Source organism: Colobus angolensis, unplaced genomic scaffold (assembly GCF_000951035.1).
Source record: "Colobus angolensis palliatus isolate OR3802 unplaced genomic scaffold, Cang.pa_1.0 Scaffold53, whole genome shotgun sequence".
NCBI classification, from domain to species: Eukaryota; Metazoa; Chordata; class Mammalia; order Primates; family Cercopithecidae; genus Colobus; species Colobus angolensis.
In genome coordinates this window covers 9,908,402-9,923,548 of record NW_012118821.1, presented here as the reverse complement: position 1 = coordinate 9,923,548, position 15,147 = coordinate 9,908,402, and the positions used below count along the sequence as shown (strand labels likewise).

The following is a 15,147-nucleotide window of genomic DNA, read 5'->3' as shown; positions in this document are numbered from 1 at the left end:
ACCCAAGCACCTAGACCGGAGGTATCTGGGCCAAGGATCTAAGCTGCTGGGGAAGAAGGTGATAGGGACAGCCAGACCTTGGCTCTTTTGCCCAAGCATTAATGACGGGAGACAGGACAGGGAGGGCTGGGGAGCACACGAAAGCATCCCGAGCTTCACCGTGCACCAGGCGCTGCGCAGCCGCTCCCATGTACCTGGCCCCGTCTCCACCGCACAGTCGCTCTCTAAGGAAGGCAGAATAAACAAGATTAAAAACAAGGAGATGGGGAGTTTAGGTAGCTTGTCGGTGTCACGCAGGAGGTGATGGGGCTTGGATTGGAACCCTTTTTGAGCGATTTCAAAGGCTGTGTTTTCTTCTTCCAGTGAACCATATTGGTTATATGTAACTTCCCAGAAGAGGCATTTTCTGTGTCAGGCTTCACACGGTGTCCCTCGTAGATACCGCTGCTTGGTTGGCGTTACCTGCTGCTTCCAGGGGTGCAGGATGGCTCAAGTAACAGCTCCGTCTTTGCTTCTAACATGACTGGAACAAAGCTTTGTTGATGTGAAGTAACCCATGGGGTTGAAGGTAATTGGCCCTAAAATTTGGCCCATGTTTTTGAGGGCTCAAGAAGAGCAAGCATTTTATATGCATTATAATAGCTGTAATAACAATTAAAAAGAAGCAGGACTCAATTAGCCCTTCCTGGCCAATAGGCCACAGTGAGCTAACCCTGCTCTCAATGAACTGTAGTTCACCTGGCATTTCATTTGTACGTTCATGTGACAAATTAATCATATGACATTTATTTGATATTGATTATATTAAAATTTTTAGGCATAGGATTGCTGGCTTGACCTCCTCAAAGACCGAGGTTGTGCCCTGTCATCTTACGTGTCATGCAGTGTCTTATATACAGTGGGTGTTTAATAAATATCTGCGGATTTGCTTTCAGTTGCCTCTGATGAAGTTACTTAAGTATGTAATCCTGGAGTAAAATGTTAATTACCTTGCAAAGTTGTAAGAAGACATATTATAAACTTTATTTATAAATATGTATTGTTCAGGCACAGCGGCTCACGCCTGTAATCCTAGCAATTTGGGCGGCTAAGGCAGCAGAATCGTTTGAGGCCAGGAGTTTGAGACCAGCCTGGGAAACATAGTGAGACCCTGTTTCTACAAAAAATTAGCAAAACAAAAAAAGGTAGCCAGATGCAGTGGTGTGCACCTGCAGTCCCAGCAGCTTGGGAGGCCGAGGTGAGAGGATCACTTGAGCCCAGGAGGTTGAGGCTGCAGTGAGCTACAATTGTGCCACTCCACTCCAGCCTGGGTGACAGAGAGAGTGCCTGTCTGGAAAGAAAAATAACTACTATATATAGAAAATATTTCTGATGTTTGATCACAAAGATGTGTTATTTTTGTGGTAAAATACAAATGATTTTTGTGGTAACATATAAAAACACGATTTGCCATTTAACTGTTTTCAATGTGCAATTCAGTGGCATTAATCATGTTCTCCGTGTTGCACAGTCACAGCCACTGTCTAGTTCCGACACCTTCTCATCTCCTCACGCCGACACTCTGTGCCAGCTCCCCGCCCTGTGCTAACTCCCTATTCCGTGCTTTGCCTAGCCCCAACGGTGTTGTCATTTGGAGCACTTAAAACAATCCCAGCCTGAAGGAGCTATTCAGATGCAAGTATTATGATGGGATCCTGCTCACGCTGCAGCCCAGGGTGCATGTATTTTACAATTATGTATGTCAATAGCATAGAAGTGGGAGCAATCAAAAGCAAAAATAGAACTGTGCTTTTGGATGACACTTCCTCATCCTCAGAATACTTTAAACGTGTTAATGATACATACAACAATTCTGACGATACTGGGCACTGTAATAACATTTTTTCACCCTTAAAAATGGAATGTTATTAACATTGGAACACTGGGATTTTCTCCATTTCTTTCTTTTTTATTTTTTATTTTTGAGATGGAGTCTTGCTCTGTTGCCCAGGCTGGAGTGCAGTGGTGTGATCTTGGCTCACTGCACGCTCCGCCTCCCGGGTTCACGCCATTCTCCTGCCTCAGCCTCCCGAGTAGCTGGGACTACAGGCGCCCACCACCACGCCCGGCCAAGTTTTTGTATTTTTAGTACAGATGGGGTTTCACTGTGTTAGCCAGGATGGTCTCCATCTCCTGACCTCATGATCCACCCGCCTTGGCCTCCCAAAGTGCTGGGATTACAGGAGTGAGCCACCTCGCCCGGCCTTCTCCAGTTCTTAGTGCTTGATTTGTTTGGACTCATTGGTTCTAAAACATCTTATGTGCAAGCAGCACTTTTTAATTTATGCTACCTGCGAAGTTTGTAAAGCAATGTGTAACGGTTTTGAAAAGGTTCGATCCCTTTCCGAAGCAAGATGGAAAGTATGAATGGCAATGCCAAAAAAATAGATCCATGGGCCATGTACACAGTGCTCTCTCCAAGGATGCCACGAGCTTCCTATCCTTGAGAGTATCTCCGTGTGGTCTGTAGCCAGCTCTGAGGGATGCTTTAGAGAAGGGTTATGCATAGGAGTGGTCGGGCATCATGGCGCTCAGGTTTTTCTCTGATTCCTTGTTATCAATTTTTTTAAATAGTATTTAGGTGTTTCCTACTTTTGAAAAAGCTGTATAAAAATTTCATGGGTAATTTTGTGTATTCAATAAAGAGAGAGAGAGACAGGAAGAGGGAGCAGGAGACTGACTCTGATTTTGGGGTGATGATTTTCTCTTCCTCCAAGAGCATCCTGTGCACGTTCAGGCCTCTCTGGTGCTGTGCCCGATGCCGGCTGCACCTCTGCCTTTCCAGCTCTCACCCACTTCCAGGGCTTGCTGCAGAGCCAGCCTCGTCCTTACAGCTCTCTGGATCCTTCTTCTCCAGGGTGCATCTCTTCCTCCGCTAACCTCCACTGGTATTGTTTGTCCTTTCTACGCCGTCCAAAGCACAATTTGGCTTTAGTTAGAGCTGTTTGTATACATCTACTGTCTCTTCTGAGTGATTCACGTTTTCTAAAGGAAGAGTCTTGGCTTAATTCATTTTAGTGTCATTTTAGTGCCTTTCATATCACCTTGCACACGAGAGTAACTGATCTTGAGTTTGATAGAGACTGTGGAAGATATTAGGTGACCAGTGTGCGGCAGTGGAGGCAGCGTGGGGCATCGCAAGGCCTCTGGCCTGAGGCTGGAGTGTGGCCAAGCAGGAGCTGAGCGTGGCCCCAGTAGAGGGGACTAAAGATGAAGGTGGATATTCAGTGAGTCTCAAAAGGCTATATCAGAAGTAATTATCTCCAAAGCCTTAGTGTTTATCTACATGAAAATCAAACTTTTCTCTTTGGAAAATTTCATGAAGTCAAAAGCTAAACAAAATAAGGAAGAAAGTATTTGCAATACAAATCAAATGTTCTTGATTTACACAAGTCTCATAAATCATTAACACAAAGCCCAGTAAAAAGAAAGGCAAAGAAGACAAACAGGAAATTCACAGAGAAGAATACAGATTTCCAAAAGACATGAGGAAATATGTCCATATCATTCCTACTTAAAGCAATGCAGATAATAAAAATGAGGTTTTTTGGTTGTTAAATCAGATTGATGATGTCCAGTGCTTAATAAATCCAGATTAGGGATTTGTTTTACAATATCCCTCCTGCAGGTAATTGAATACCATATTTTTATGTTAATATAGATGCAGAAAAGCAGCAATGCTTCTTAGCGTCATGTATGAATCAATGCAGCCTTTGGAAAAGAGTTTTTCTCTTTCTGTTAAACTTAAACCCGTACTTTTCTTAAACCATTATTATCATAGCTAGGAATATCTTCCGCACATTTTTTAACCATTATTATGATAGGAATATCTTACAAATATATTAATTAACAACTATTAATATTTGTTATATTAACATTCAATAAAGAGAGAGAAGGACAGGAAGAGGGAGAGGGAGATGGGCTCTGATTTTGGGGTGATGATTTTCTCTTCCTCCAAGAGCATCCTGTGCATGTTATGTTAATATACAAATATTAATATATTACAGTATATTTATGACTATTAATAGAAACAAATGCAATGCTCATCCACAGGGTTGGTTGATTAACTAGTGTTTTACCAGTAGAATGGGATACAATACAGCTGTGAAAATAATTAGATAGACGCATACAGCTGAAGGATGGGAGCTCCAAGATGTTATATTAAGTGGAAAAAAATCAAAGTGCCACAGAGAATACAGGTATGACATGCTGCCTTTTGCATAAGAACGATCAAAAAGATGTACATAAAAACAAAGAATTTAGAATGGGAAACAAAATGGAAGGAAGTAGGAGGGACAGAGCCGCGAGTCGATAGTGAGGATGAGGCTTGAGGCTTTATGCCAAGCTGCTGAATGATGTTTATGAGAAAGAATTTGACCTCCCCGAGAAGCGGAGTAGAGGCGGGGGAGATTGAGGATTTATTTTACAACATCCGTCTTGCGATAGTTGATTCCTATATTTACTTTTTAATACTAGGATACAGAATATGCAAGGCTTTGTGAAGACGTTGAAAGAAAGGTTTGTATCAACAAATACTGTAGTTTTGCGTTTTCTACTCTGAAGACAGACCTAACAAGAGAATCCACGGATCCCCAAATCTTGTCAGGTGCTTTTTAGGAATATAACTTTTTTGCCTCTGTCATACACCGTAGCTCTGTTTTCCAGAGTTAGAAAACCAACTTGGAGGGAAAGAAGCAAATCACGGCCTTTCACATAGGTGGATGGATCCTTGGGAAAGGCAAGTAAGAACCAGGAGTGAAAAGTGCTGTAGGGCAGTGTGTGGCTGGCGTCTGAAGGTGCAGCATTTATGACTGCCTGGAAGACCTGGAAAACACGTGTGAATTATCTGCCAGCTACACCTGTAGTCACTCACTTAGGTTTTCCAGGCAGTCATAAAAGCTGCACCTTCAGACGCCAGCCATGAAGCTAAGGATGAATGTGCTTGCCTGGCGAGCACAAGGGAGTGGGGGACTCACAGCCCTGGGGAAAGCGGATGTGTAACTGGGCCGGGGACCACACCTGGCAGCAGACCTCACCTGGCAGCGGAAGGGGCTTCCCTCTAGAAGCGCTGCTCTCCCTGCCGTCAGCGATAGCTCTGTCCTCAGCAGGACTGAGTTCTCATCCTAAGTTGGTAGATGACTAAGTGATGATAGTGATTTTTGTCTGAGTGTGTCAAGTTTCATTTATTTAGTCTGTAGTTTTCCTAGACTCCTCAGCACTCCGCAAAGGATGTGAGCCCTGAGTGATGACACTTGGGAGGTTAACCTAACCGAAGCCAGCGTCTGCACACCTCGGGGACTTGAATCGGCTCCGCCTGGCTTTGACTGCTCCAGTACCTGCCAGATGTGTGGCTTCGGGAACACTCCTTAAAACCTGATTGCCTCAGTTTCCTCCTCTATTCAAAGTTTATCTGTCCGCTTGTTTATAACAAAATCAACCTCCAGGAGAGAATATGCGTAAAGTCTGCTTAGCATTACTACTTTTATTCTTATTATTAGCAATAGCTGACTTGCAAAATATTCCTGACCATATTATGGGGGAGGGGAACACGTGTGAGTTGTGTCCTGCCCATGCACGGAGCCTCTGGTATGGGTGTGTCCCCATCGTGCAGTGAGCCTCTCATGCAGGTGTGTCCCGCCTGTGCGTGGAGCCTTTCATGTGGGTGTGTCCTGCCCATGTATGGAGCCTCTGTGTGGATGTGCAGGCAGCCTTGTGGCTGGAAGAGCACTAAATTCCTGTTTCAGCTTTCCCACTAACTTGCTAGGTGTCCTTTGTTAGGTAACTTGATTGATTCAGTCAACAATCATTTTACATGTTTATAGGTTTGCTTACTTTACTTTTCAAGAATCAATGAGACAATGGTTTGGAAAGTTCCTGAAAAGTGTAGCATATCTCTGTTTAAAATGGTGTTTATATTATTTGTATTTGAGCTAGATAATGAAAGTTTTTGTTCCTCAGCTTGAAATTAGACACTTGGTTTTCCCCACTCTTAACTCCCTTGTTAAAATCAGTGTAATCCATTTTGTTATGTGGCATTCCATCCTCTGGAACTCTCTACAGCCAACCTAACCGCACATGATTGGGAAACAATAATGTGTGTTCATAGCGATGTCCCTGTAAGCATAAATCATATCTGGTTTGAATGCCAAGTAATTCTTTGGAGCATTTATCACTTGTTTGGCATACACGTTACTCTTTTAAAGGGAATATTTTACCAAGCGCAATGGAACGAAAAGAATGTGAATCTGGCCGCGTGCAGACTGTGCGCAGATAGGTTCATTTCTCCGAGGCTTGGTTTCCTTATCTGTGAAACTGAGATAATTTCCAACTTGCGAAGTGAGTGTAAAGATTAAAAGTATTTAAAAGTGCCTTACTCAGTGGTCTGGGGATAAATGCTATCTACTGTTGTTACTATTATTCTGTAATTTAATCATGACTCCAATGAAGGTCTAAAGTCTTTGAAAGAAGGAATGAGATTTTACTCATATTTACACTTTTCTCAGCGTCAGGCATGCGCAATGCCTTACAGTAGACATTATATATGTGTGTGTGTGTGTGTGTGTGTGTGTGTGTGTGTGTGTGTGTGTGTATATATATATTTTTTTTTTTTTTGAAATGGAATCTCTCTCTGTCGCCCAGGCTGGAGTGCAGTGGCACTGTCTTGGCTCACTGCAAGCTCCGCCTCCCGGGTTCAAGCGATTCTCCTGCCTCAGCCTCCCAAGTAGCTGGGACTACAGGTGCCCACCACCACGCGGGCTAACTTTTTGTATTTTTAGTAGAGACGGGGTTTCACCATGTTAGCCAGGATGGTCTCCATCTCCTGACCTCGTGATCTGCCCGCCTCGGCCTCCCAAAGTGCTGGGATTACAGGCGTGAGCCACCGCGCCCGGCCTATTAATTATATTTTTAAATGAAATTTTCTCCTCTGATACCTCACACTAGTTTAAAACTTAATACTTTGTTAAACTATAAACAATTTATGTTGGTTGTAGACTTATTAGAAAATGCAGATAAGAAAAAATGAGGAAGTGAAAACCCTGAATTCCTCTGCTCAGAGTCTGTTCTCACTTTTGTGCATGATCTTCAGGACTGTTTTCTATTTTAAGTTTACTTTTTGTATAGAGTATTAAGAGGGTCAGAACTTGTCAAATAATAGAAAATTCTATTTTAAGAAATACTATGAATCAGTATTGAGGATATTTTCAACATTTTAGGTTTTTTTTCTCAGTATACTTCAGAATGTTGATTTTATTTATTTGAAATAGATTTAAACGTTTTTGAGCAGAGCTGTCATTCACTTTAAAAACAGCAACAACAAAACAACAGGCATCATGGACTTAGGAGGAATTTTCCCAGAGCTGTGTTGCAAGTGTGGCTTCCTGGATGTCATCTGCTCTGAGTATTTGATCTCAAATCAGAATTTAAAAAGGAAGTTTCATTTTTTCTTCAGCAACAAATGTTCAATTTGATTTCTCATTGGCTATTTTTTTTGACGATAGTGAGAAATAGATTTAAGAGAAGAAAAGTAAACAGATTGAATAATTTATCCACTGATAGATTTTAAAATGTAAACTACAATTTTAAATCATGAATCTAGGTGTTGAACTATTCTACTTCCATCCTGTATTGGACAGATAGTAACTTTCTGAAATATGACAGCAACAAAGAGCATTCAGAATACACCGGGTGTGCAGTTTGCTGTTTTCACATCATAGATTATAATATGAACATATCGATCACTTCCGACGGCCAAGCAGCACGACAGGATGCTGTAGTGACAAGTTCCAGGTGCAACGTGTATGAGAAGATAATTGTGACCTTTTTTTCCCCAAAGGCTCCAAAAATCAAGTATAATTTTGATCAACAATAAATGTGCTATTAGTTTAAAAAAAAAGTACCTAAGATTTTTAGTATTTATAGTCATCGATTTGTGAAATGGTCTATCACCTTTGAAAGGAGTACTTTGTAAGTTTCATGACAGTGTTATGCATGATCATATCAAAGCAAAGTCCTTTTAAATACATGTTGGAGGCAACATTCAAAGCCTGTTCACATCCTTTGTTAAATGTTTTTCTTCCTTTCTTCTGTTTCCCTTCCTTCCTTCTTTTCCTCTCTTCCTTCCCTCCCTTCCTCCCTTCCTGCCTTCCTGCCTTCCCTCCCTTCCTCCCCCCAACCCTCTCTCTCTCTCTCTTTCTTTTTCTGAGACAGGGTCTTCTTCTGTCACCTGCAGGCTCCGCCTCCCACGTTCAAAAGATCTCATGCTTCAGCTAACTGAGTAGCTGGGATTACAGGCATGGCATGTGTGCCACCACACACAGCTAACTTTTTTTTTTCTTGTATTTTTAGTAGAGAGGTTTCACCATGTTGGCCAGGTTGATCTTGAACTCCTGACCTCAAGTGATCCACCCACCTGGGCCTCCCAGAGTGCTGGGATTACAGACGTGAGCCACTCTGCCTGGCCACTTGTTTTCAATGTGATAGAAAAATAGTGGGTTTTGTCTGCCCTTGAAGCATTTATATTTTAGCCTATTGGAGAAACAAGAGTGAAAAACTGCCAAGCACCATGCAAAACTCCGTGTGGAATCTAGAGACCCTTTTCCTGCCCTGATTTCCAGACTTCCTTTGAACTGAGGACTGGCTCCTGTGCTTCTCTTGAAGAAATGCCGTACAGTAAATAGTACCAATTCTCATCGTTGCTCAACTTTATACTGTATTTATTTATATTTATGACTTGATCCTTCACTCTTTTTCTAATGCCATGCCTCTAATTGTTCTGTGAGTCACCTCTTTCAAGAAGCAGTTACTCATTCTGGTCATCTCTTAATGCTCTCAGCCTTCAGGAAGCATGCTATTATAATCATGTCATTTCCAAATACTTTGCCTTTTTCCAATTATCCCCCAAGCGATTTTGTGTTTGCATTCAAGTTTTCAACAACTCTCCATTGGATGGTTACTTTTTTTCCTGTTAAATGTTCATTTCTGTATGTATGGAGAACATCCTCTGCTTCTATGTCTCCTCCTTCCCTGTCCAGGGGTACTCGTTGCTCAAAATTTCTTTCTTTTTTTTTTTTTTTTTTTTGAGACGGAGTCTTGCTCTGTAGCCCAGGCTGGAGTGCAGTGGCCGGATCTCAGCTCACTGCAAGCTCCGCCTCCCGGGTTTACGCCATTCTCCCGCCTCAGCCTCTGGAGTAGCTGGGACTACAGGCGCCCGCCACCTCGCCCAGCTAGTTTTTTGTATTTTTTAGTAGAGACGGGGTTTCACCGTGTTAGCCAGGATGGTCTCGATCTCCTGACCTCGTGATCCGCCCGTCTCGGCCTCCCAAAGTGCTGGGATTACAGGCTTGAGCCACCGCGCCCAGCCTCAAAATTTCTTAACTAAGCCTGGGCCTTCTAGGATTAAAGAAAGAGAGATTTGATCCTCTTGTAGCTTTTAGGCTTTGATATTTCATGTTGTTGAAAACTAGGAAATTTTTGACTTTGGGTGGAGTCAGAATGACAAGAACATAAGAAAATAGAACACAGTGGGTAACTTCAGAACAGTAGTTATAGAACAGGACTTATCTATGATTGATTAACGTTATGTGCTGCTGTGTGCTTGTTTTCCTACCACAAAAAGAGAATCATGTCTAGTTTGCTTTTTAATCTTCTTGTCTTTATGACTGCACCCCAAATCATAGTGTGCTTAGAAATTCATTGAGGATTGAAATCCACCAGACTGACGAAGGGTCTTGAAGGAGATAGGTCTTCCGCGGAAGCTGAGAAACTGTGCGCCTTCTGCCAGTGTTTACCCAGAATGCCCCAGATGAGATCAGGTGAAAAAAGTGAGTAGTTGATGTGCTACTAGCTATTAGACAAGTGATAAAACAGTGCAGCCTCTTTAAATGATCAAAGTAGTGGTTTACATCAATTGACATAAACAATATTTAAATGATTTAACATGCTTAAGATGTGCTAAGCTCAGAACATCAGCCATTTTCCATCGCCTGCAGCTACTGATGAAAACACCTTTTCAGCGTCTTACTGAAGTGATGTGCATCCACAAATCCATAACAGTCATCTCCTTTCCTTGTGTGCATTCTCAGTCAATCAGTGGAGGGTTTTCATTTAATTAACATTGCCAGAAATGCCAATAAAATCAGGATCCAGCATTGTCTCTGACTCAGGATTTTTGTGACAAAATGAAAATGGCATTGATTCATTAATTGATTTTTAAAATTCATTGCCTGCCCCGTATCTTTACTGTTTTTTCTCTTTATTATGTTGATACCACTCCATCACCACAGCTGAGTCTTTTATTGCTTCTCTAAGAGACAAGGTCAATAGCGATCAACATTGGAGTCTCAAAAATGAAGTATAAGGTCATCAGTAATACTAAGTGGGGTTGTGGTGAAATATTAAGCAATAAAACTTTTAGAAAATTATGTGGTTCTAGGCCAGGCGCGGTGGCTCACACCCGTAATCCCAGCACTTTGGGAGGCCAAGGCGGGTGGATCATGAGGTCAGGAGATCGAGACCATGCTGGCTAACACCGTGAAACCCCGTCTCTACCAAAAATATAAAAAAAATTAGCCGGGCGTGGTGGCGGGTGCCTGTAGTCCCAGCTATGCAGGATGCTGAGGCAGGAGAATGGCATGAACCCAGGAGGCGGAGCTTGCAGTGAGCCGAGATCACACCACTGCACTCCAGCCTGGGTGACAGAGCAAGACTCCATCTCAAAAAAAAAAAAAAAATTATGTCATTCTAGAAGTAGAAAACTTGGATCCCTCTATCCCTCTCTATATAGGAGATTCATTTGGACTCAAATAATAGAAGAAAGATTTTCACTTAAAAACAGAAAAGATGCTCTGGGCAATGCCCTTCATTAATAAAACACAAGGTATTGCATTGGCATTTTATAAGAGACAGTCATGGATGAACCAATCTGCCTTTTCATATGGTGGGCTCCGTGGAAACACTTTTGTTGTATTCATGACAATTTTAGAAATCATAACTTGGGTCCTGAAGAAGGAAATGAAATGGTTCCAGTCTAGCTTGGAGAGGTAGCAAGTGAACAAAGATCAGCGGATGCAGGTCAGTTTTTGCCACCTTGCTTTCCATCTTGGAAACTTCCCTACTTTCCTCCTGGTTGCTAGGCTGAGGACTCAAATTTTCATCCTCTTTCCCTCTCCCCAGTGGACTTAGATTTGCTTCCCAGCTCCCCTGGGGGCCTGATGACCCTCACACCTCTCCAGCACTGTGGTGGTTGCAGTGGCCTGGACGTCATGCCTAGGCTGGGCCAGCGCCCTTCCTCCTCTCCCACTGGCAGAATGTCTTCCCCTCCAAGCTGCCCTCTGGACAGACTGCAGGATCCAGGCAGTGCTCTCATGACACACCGCCACAGGGCATTCTCTGCCCCTCTGATATGTTCTAACTTATTTTTGACCTTGACAGTAAAAAGGAAAGGAGATGAGATGAAGTGGGTGTTCAGGAAGCACCCAATTCCTCAGTAGCCTTTGTTGGGTCATTCATTTATTAGTTCATTTTTTTAAAAATTCACCAGTTATCCACAATATCATCTGTTACAAAAAATTGGTTTTAAGCAGATAGACAGAATTCTTACTTTGGGACATCTGCTATGACCTAGACAAAGAACAGCGATGGGATTTTGCTGTGAGCAAACTCTTAATTAAAAGTGTCAGTGTAGGTATCTCCCATGGGGTGAGAGGACATTAAAGTAGTTCCTAGAACTTGATGCCTGCCTTATAATGCCTAAGCAGCAGGAATAGGCCCCAGAGAAAACAGAAACAGCCCCTGCTAGTTCAGCTGGATGGTCTTCTCTGAGCTGTGCATCCAGCCCCTGGCGTCTGGAGCTTCAGATTCCATTTCTGTTCTCCATGAGTGGCCCCTTGTCCCACTTCTCTTGGCCTCAGGTTGGTGGGTGTTTATTAAAATATGACCACATAAGGCACAAGCCATTGTAGTCACAAAAAGAAAGCATTTTATTGTATTTACTTGGTTTTCCCCATGAGTTACAGAGATGCTATCTGTAACTTTTAAAATATATGAATTATTTCAAATTATAATTGTACATATAGTCAATTTATGATGTTTCTGCAAGGTACCAAACAAGCTGGAGTTTAGGTTTTGGTAACATAGACATGGTTGTAAATATAAATTTTGGACACAAAAAGTAACATTTCAAATTTTCATTTCTGGGAAGGCTTAATGAGAAATCCTTATTGGCTGCCTACACCACACTCTGCGAAGGTCCTTTTAGGGGAATTTATTACTTGGTTACCCTAAATTGACAGCCATATTTTGGAGAAAAATGTGTCTTCTCCGATGAGTAATTTAAGGAAAGAAAATCAAACGTGAAGATGAAAGGGGCTTGAAAGTCCACAGGCACTTTGAATTGACAAATGAGATTGTTCAGGGGCCTTTTTTCTTCATATCTTCAGGGAACCTGGCAGCTTTTCCCCAAGAGAAAGCCAGTGTGAGAAGCAGCTGGGATTTGTGATTCTGAACTGAGATTCACTGTTCAGACTGCATGGAGATTCCATCCATAAGGCCATATAATTTCCGTTTAAGGCAAGGCATTTGTTTCTTGTTTGTTCATCTTCAGGATTTGTCTTCATTGATCTTTGAAGGAGGGGCATCCATGGCGTTGCAAAAAAGAGTTCCATAAATACAAACTCACATTTTCTGCTTGTAAATAAATAAGTAGAAAAAGACAGGCCTTAAAAAAAGTTGTAGAATACCCAAATGCAAATTTACACCTTGACTTACACTTAAGAATACATTTCACAAATTGGTAAATATTGTAGGCACAGATTGCGTATGAACTTAACAAGCCGTCTGTATAGTTGGGATGGGCAAAAATGCTCCTAAACGTCCTTCATTGCTGCCTTCTGCACCTGAAGCCTGTGCAGCGTTCTTGCCACATGACTTTGTCACTGCTGTCCAAATATGTGTCACATACTCTGTGCACCTGCAGCTGACAAATGCGCCTGTGCCAGACGGGCTGGCTCCCTGTCCCGCCGTCCATCAGCAGAATGGACTGAGTCTGTGGGATCTTACAATTCTGAGCCAGAAACACCACTGGAAATTATTCCTCTCCAGTGCTTTTGTATGAGTGGAGGGGAAATGGAAGCATCTTTTTGCTAATATCAATACTATAATTTTAAAATATTTAGTCATTTCTCTCTTACAATAGAAATGCTTTCAATGAATTCCAAATAACAGGCATCCAGTGCCTATCAGGCATGCCACACTCTATGCCAGGTTCAGACACAATGAGACGCAGCAAGGTGTAGACCAGGTCACTGCATCTAGACTGCTGCTCTCCTCAGAGACAAGAGGCTGTGCAGAAAGGTGGTGGATGTAGGGGTAGAGGCCAGGTCATGGGCAAGGGGGCTTGAAGCATATTTTTAATGTAATCTTTCTATTTTTGCTTGTGATATATAAAAATCTCACTTAAATATATACTTGAAAAAGAGAGGAATATTTTCATAGACTTTGTTGATAATTGTGGATATTATTTGGTACCACACCAAAACTTGACAAGTGATAGTTTCTTAAACGTTAGTTACAATGTGGAATCAGAACCCATATCAATGAACTTTTTATTCCCTGTTACATTAAAATCTATTATTATATTCTGCACTTTGAATGCATTTTTACCCATGCAGTATTTTGCAACATGATGCATTGGTCATTTGGAAAATATTGGTTCACTGAGTTATGCAATGTTCAATGAGTTATGCAAATGTATGACACATTTAATTATACAATATTTAAAAAATCACGTGCATTAATATTTTCATCAACATCTTTAGAAAAGACTTTCAGGATTGGGACACTGTCAAACACACATGCATGTTTTGAAAATTTGAAGTTTTTTGAATGCTCAAATTTTATTGCTCAACCCAAATACTCTCAGTTGCTTTTGTGAACATAACAACCTCATTCTGAGAAAATGCCTGCCAACCACCCAAGAATTAGTAACTATAGTTTGTAGGTTACTTATTCTTTCAAGTGAAATAGTTCCATGAAACAAGTGTCTAGTTCAGCTTGCAATGTGCACAATCACATTAGTGCTTTTTCTTGAGATAATTGTTGGCTTCAATGCATACCAGAAGTGCTTCATGAGTTCTTCTCATTTCCTTACACAGGATATTACAAAGGTCGTGTGCTCAAGGTCAGTGTTGAATAACATTCATAATTTTCATTCCTTCATGAAGGACATTTGAGGTGACATTGGCATTTTCTCAAACGCTGCAAGTGTGTTGAAGTGAGTGATTTGGCGGCAGTGAGTACAGCTGGGAGCAGGGGCTTTGATTAGTCCTCAGGCGCCCGTAGCTTTACCTGCCATTGTTTTTGTAGCATCAATGCAAATGCCACACAGGGAAAGAGGCAAATGACTCTTAGTACTATCATGAGCATAGTTTCGACCTCACTGATCCCTGGAAGGTTCCACAGACGCCCAGGGATCCATGACCACCTTTTGGGAAGTTGTGCATAAGACGAGGATGGTGGTGATAGCGTTTATGTTCACAGAACAAAAGCAGTTCACTTTCATCAGCGGTCTTGCATCCCAGCAGGACTCACTGAAGGAGGAGTTCCTCAAGCTCCTGCTGATATCCCAGAGTACCAGGTTGTGGGCAGAGGTGTTGCAGAGCAGGGCGAGAGCAGGTCTGTGCTGCTCCTTGGCTGTGTGACCTAAGTACGTAACCTGTCCCAGGCCATGGCTTTCTCATTCTTCTGCAAGGGTGACAGCACCCTGAAGGGCTACTGGGAGGGGTGCATAAGATGAATCCATGGTGAGTGCGGGGCACAAAGGAAGAACTCAGTCATCATTAGCTGTTGTCATTGTTTGAGAAATGACAAGAGAAAATATTAGAAGTAGAACACATTTCTTAATGTTTATGAATCAGAAATTAAGAAGAAAAACATCTCGGGCCGGGCGCGGTGGCTCACGCCTGTAATCCCAGCACTTTGGGAGGCCGAGACGGGCGGATCACGAAGTCAGGAGATCGAGACCATCCTGGCTAACACAGTGAAACCCCGTCTCTACTAAAAAAAAAAAAAATATGAAAAACTAGCCGGGCGAGATGGCGGGCGCCTGTAGTC

The 15,147-nt window shown here is 42.2% G+C and overlaps 1 protein-coding gene across 1 annotated transcript in view; it reads left to right on the top strand.

Moving 5' to 3' along the window:
• Positions 1–15,147, top strand: part of DCDC2C (doublecortin domain containing 2C) — a 141,453-nt gene that overhangs the window by 85,210 nt on the left and 41,096 nt on the right. Inside the window, exon 10 of the mRNA XM_011960983.1 lies at positions 4,516–4,557. Coding sequence (XP_011816373.1) covers positions 4,516–4,557 — 42 coding nt within the window. The remainder of the gene's footprint in view (positions 1–4,515; positions 4,558–15,147) is intronic.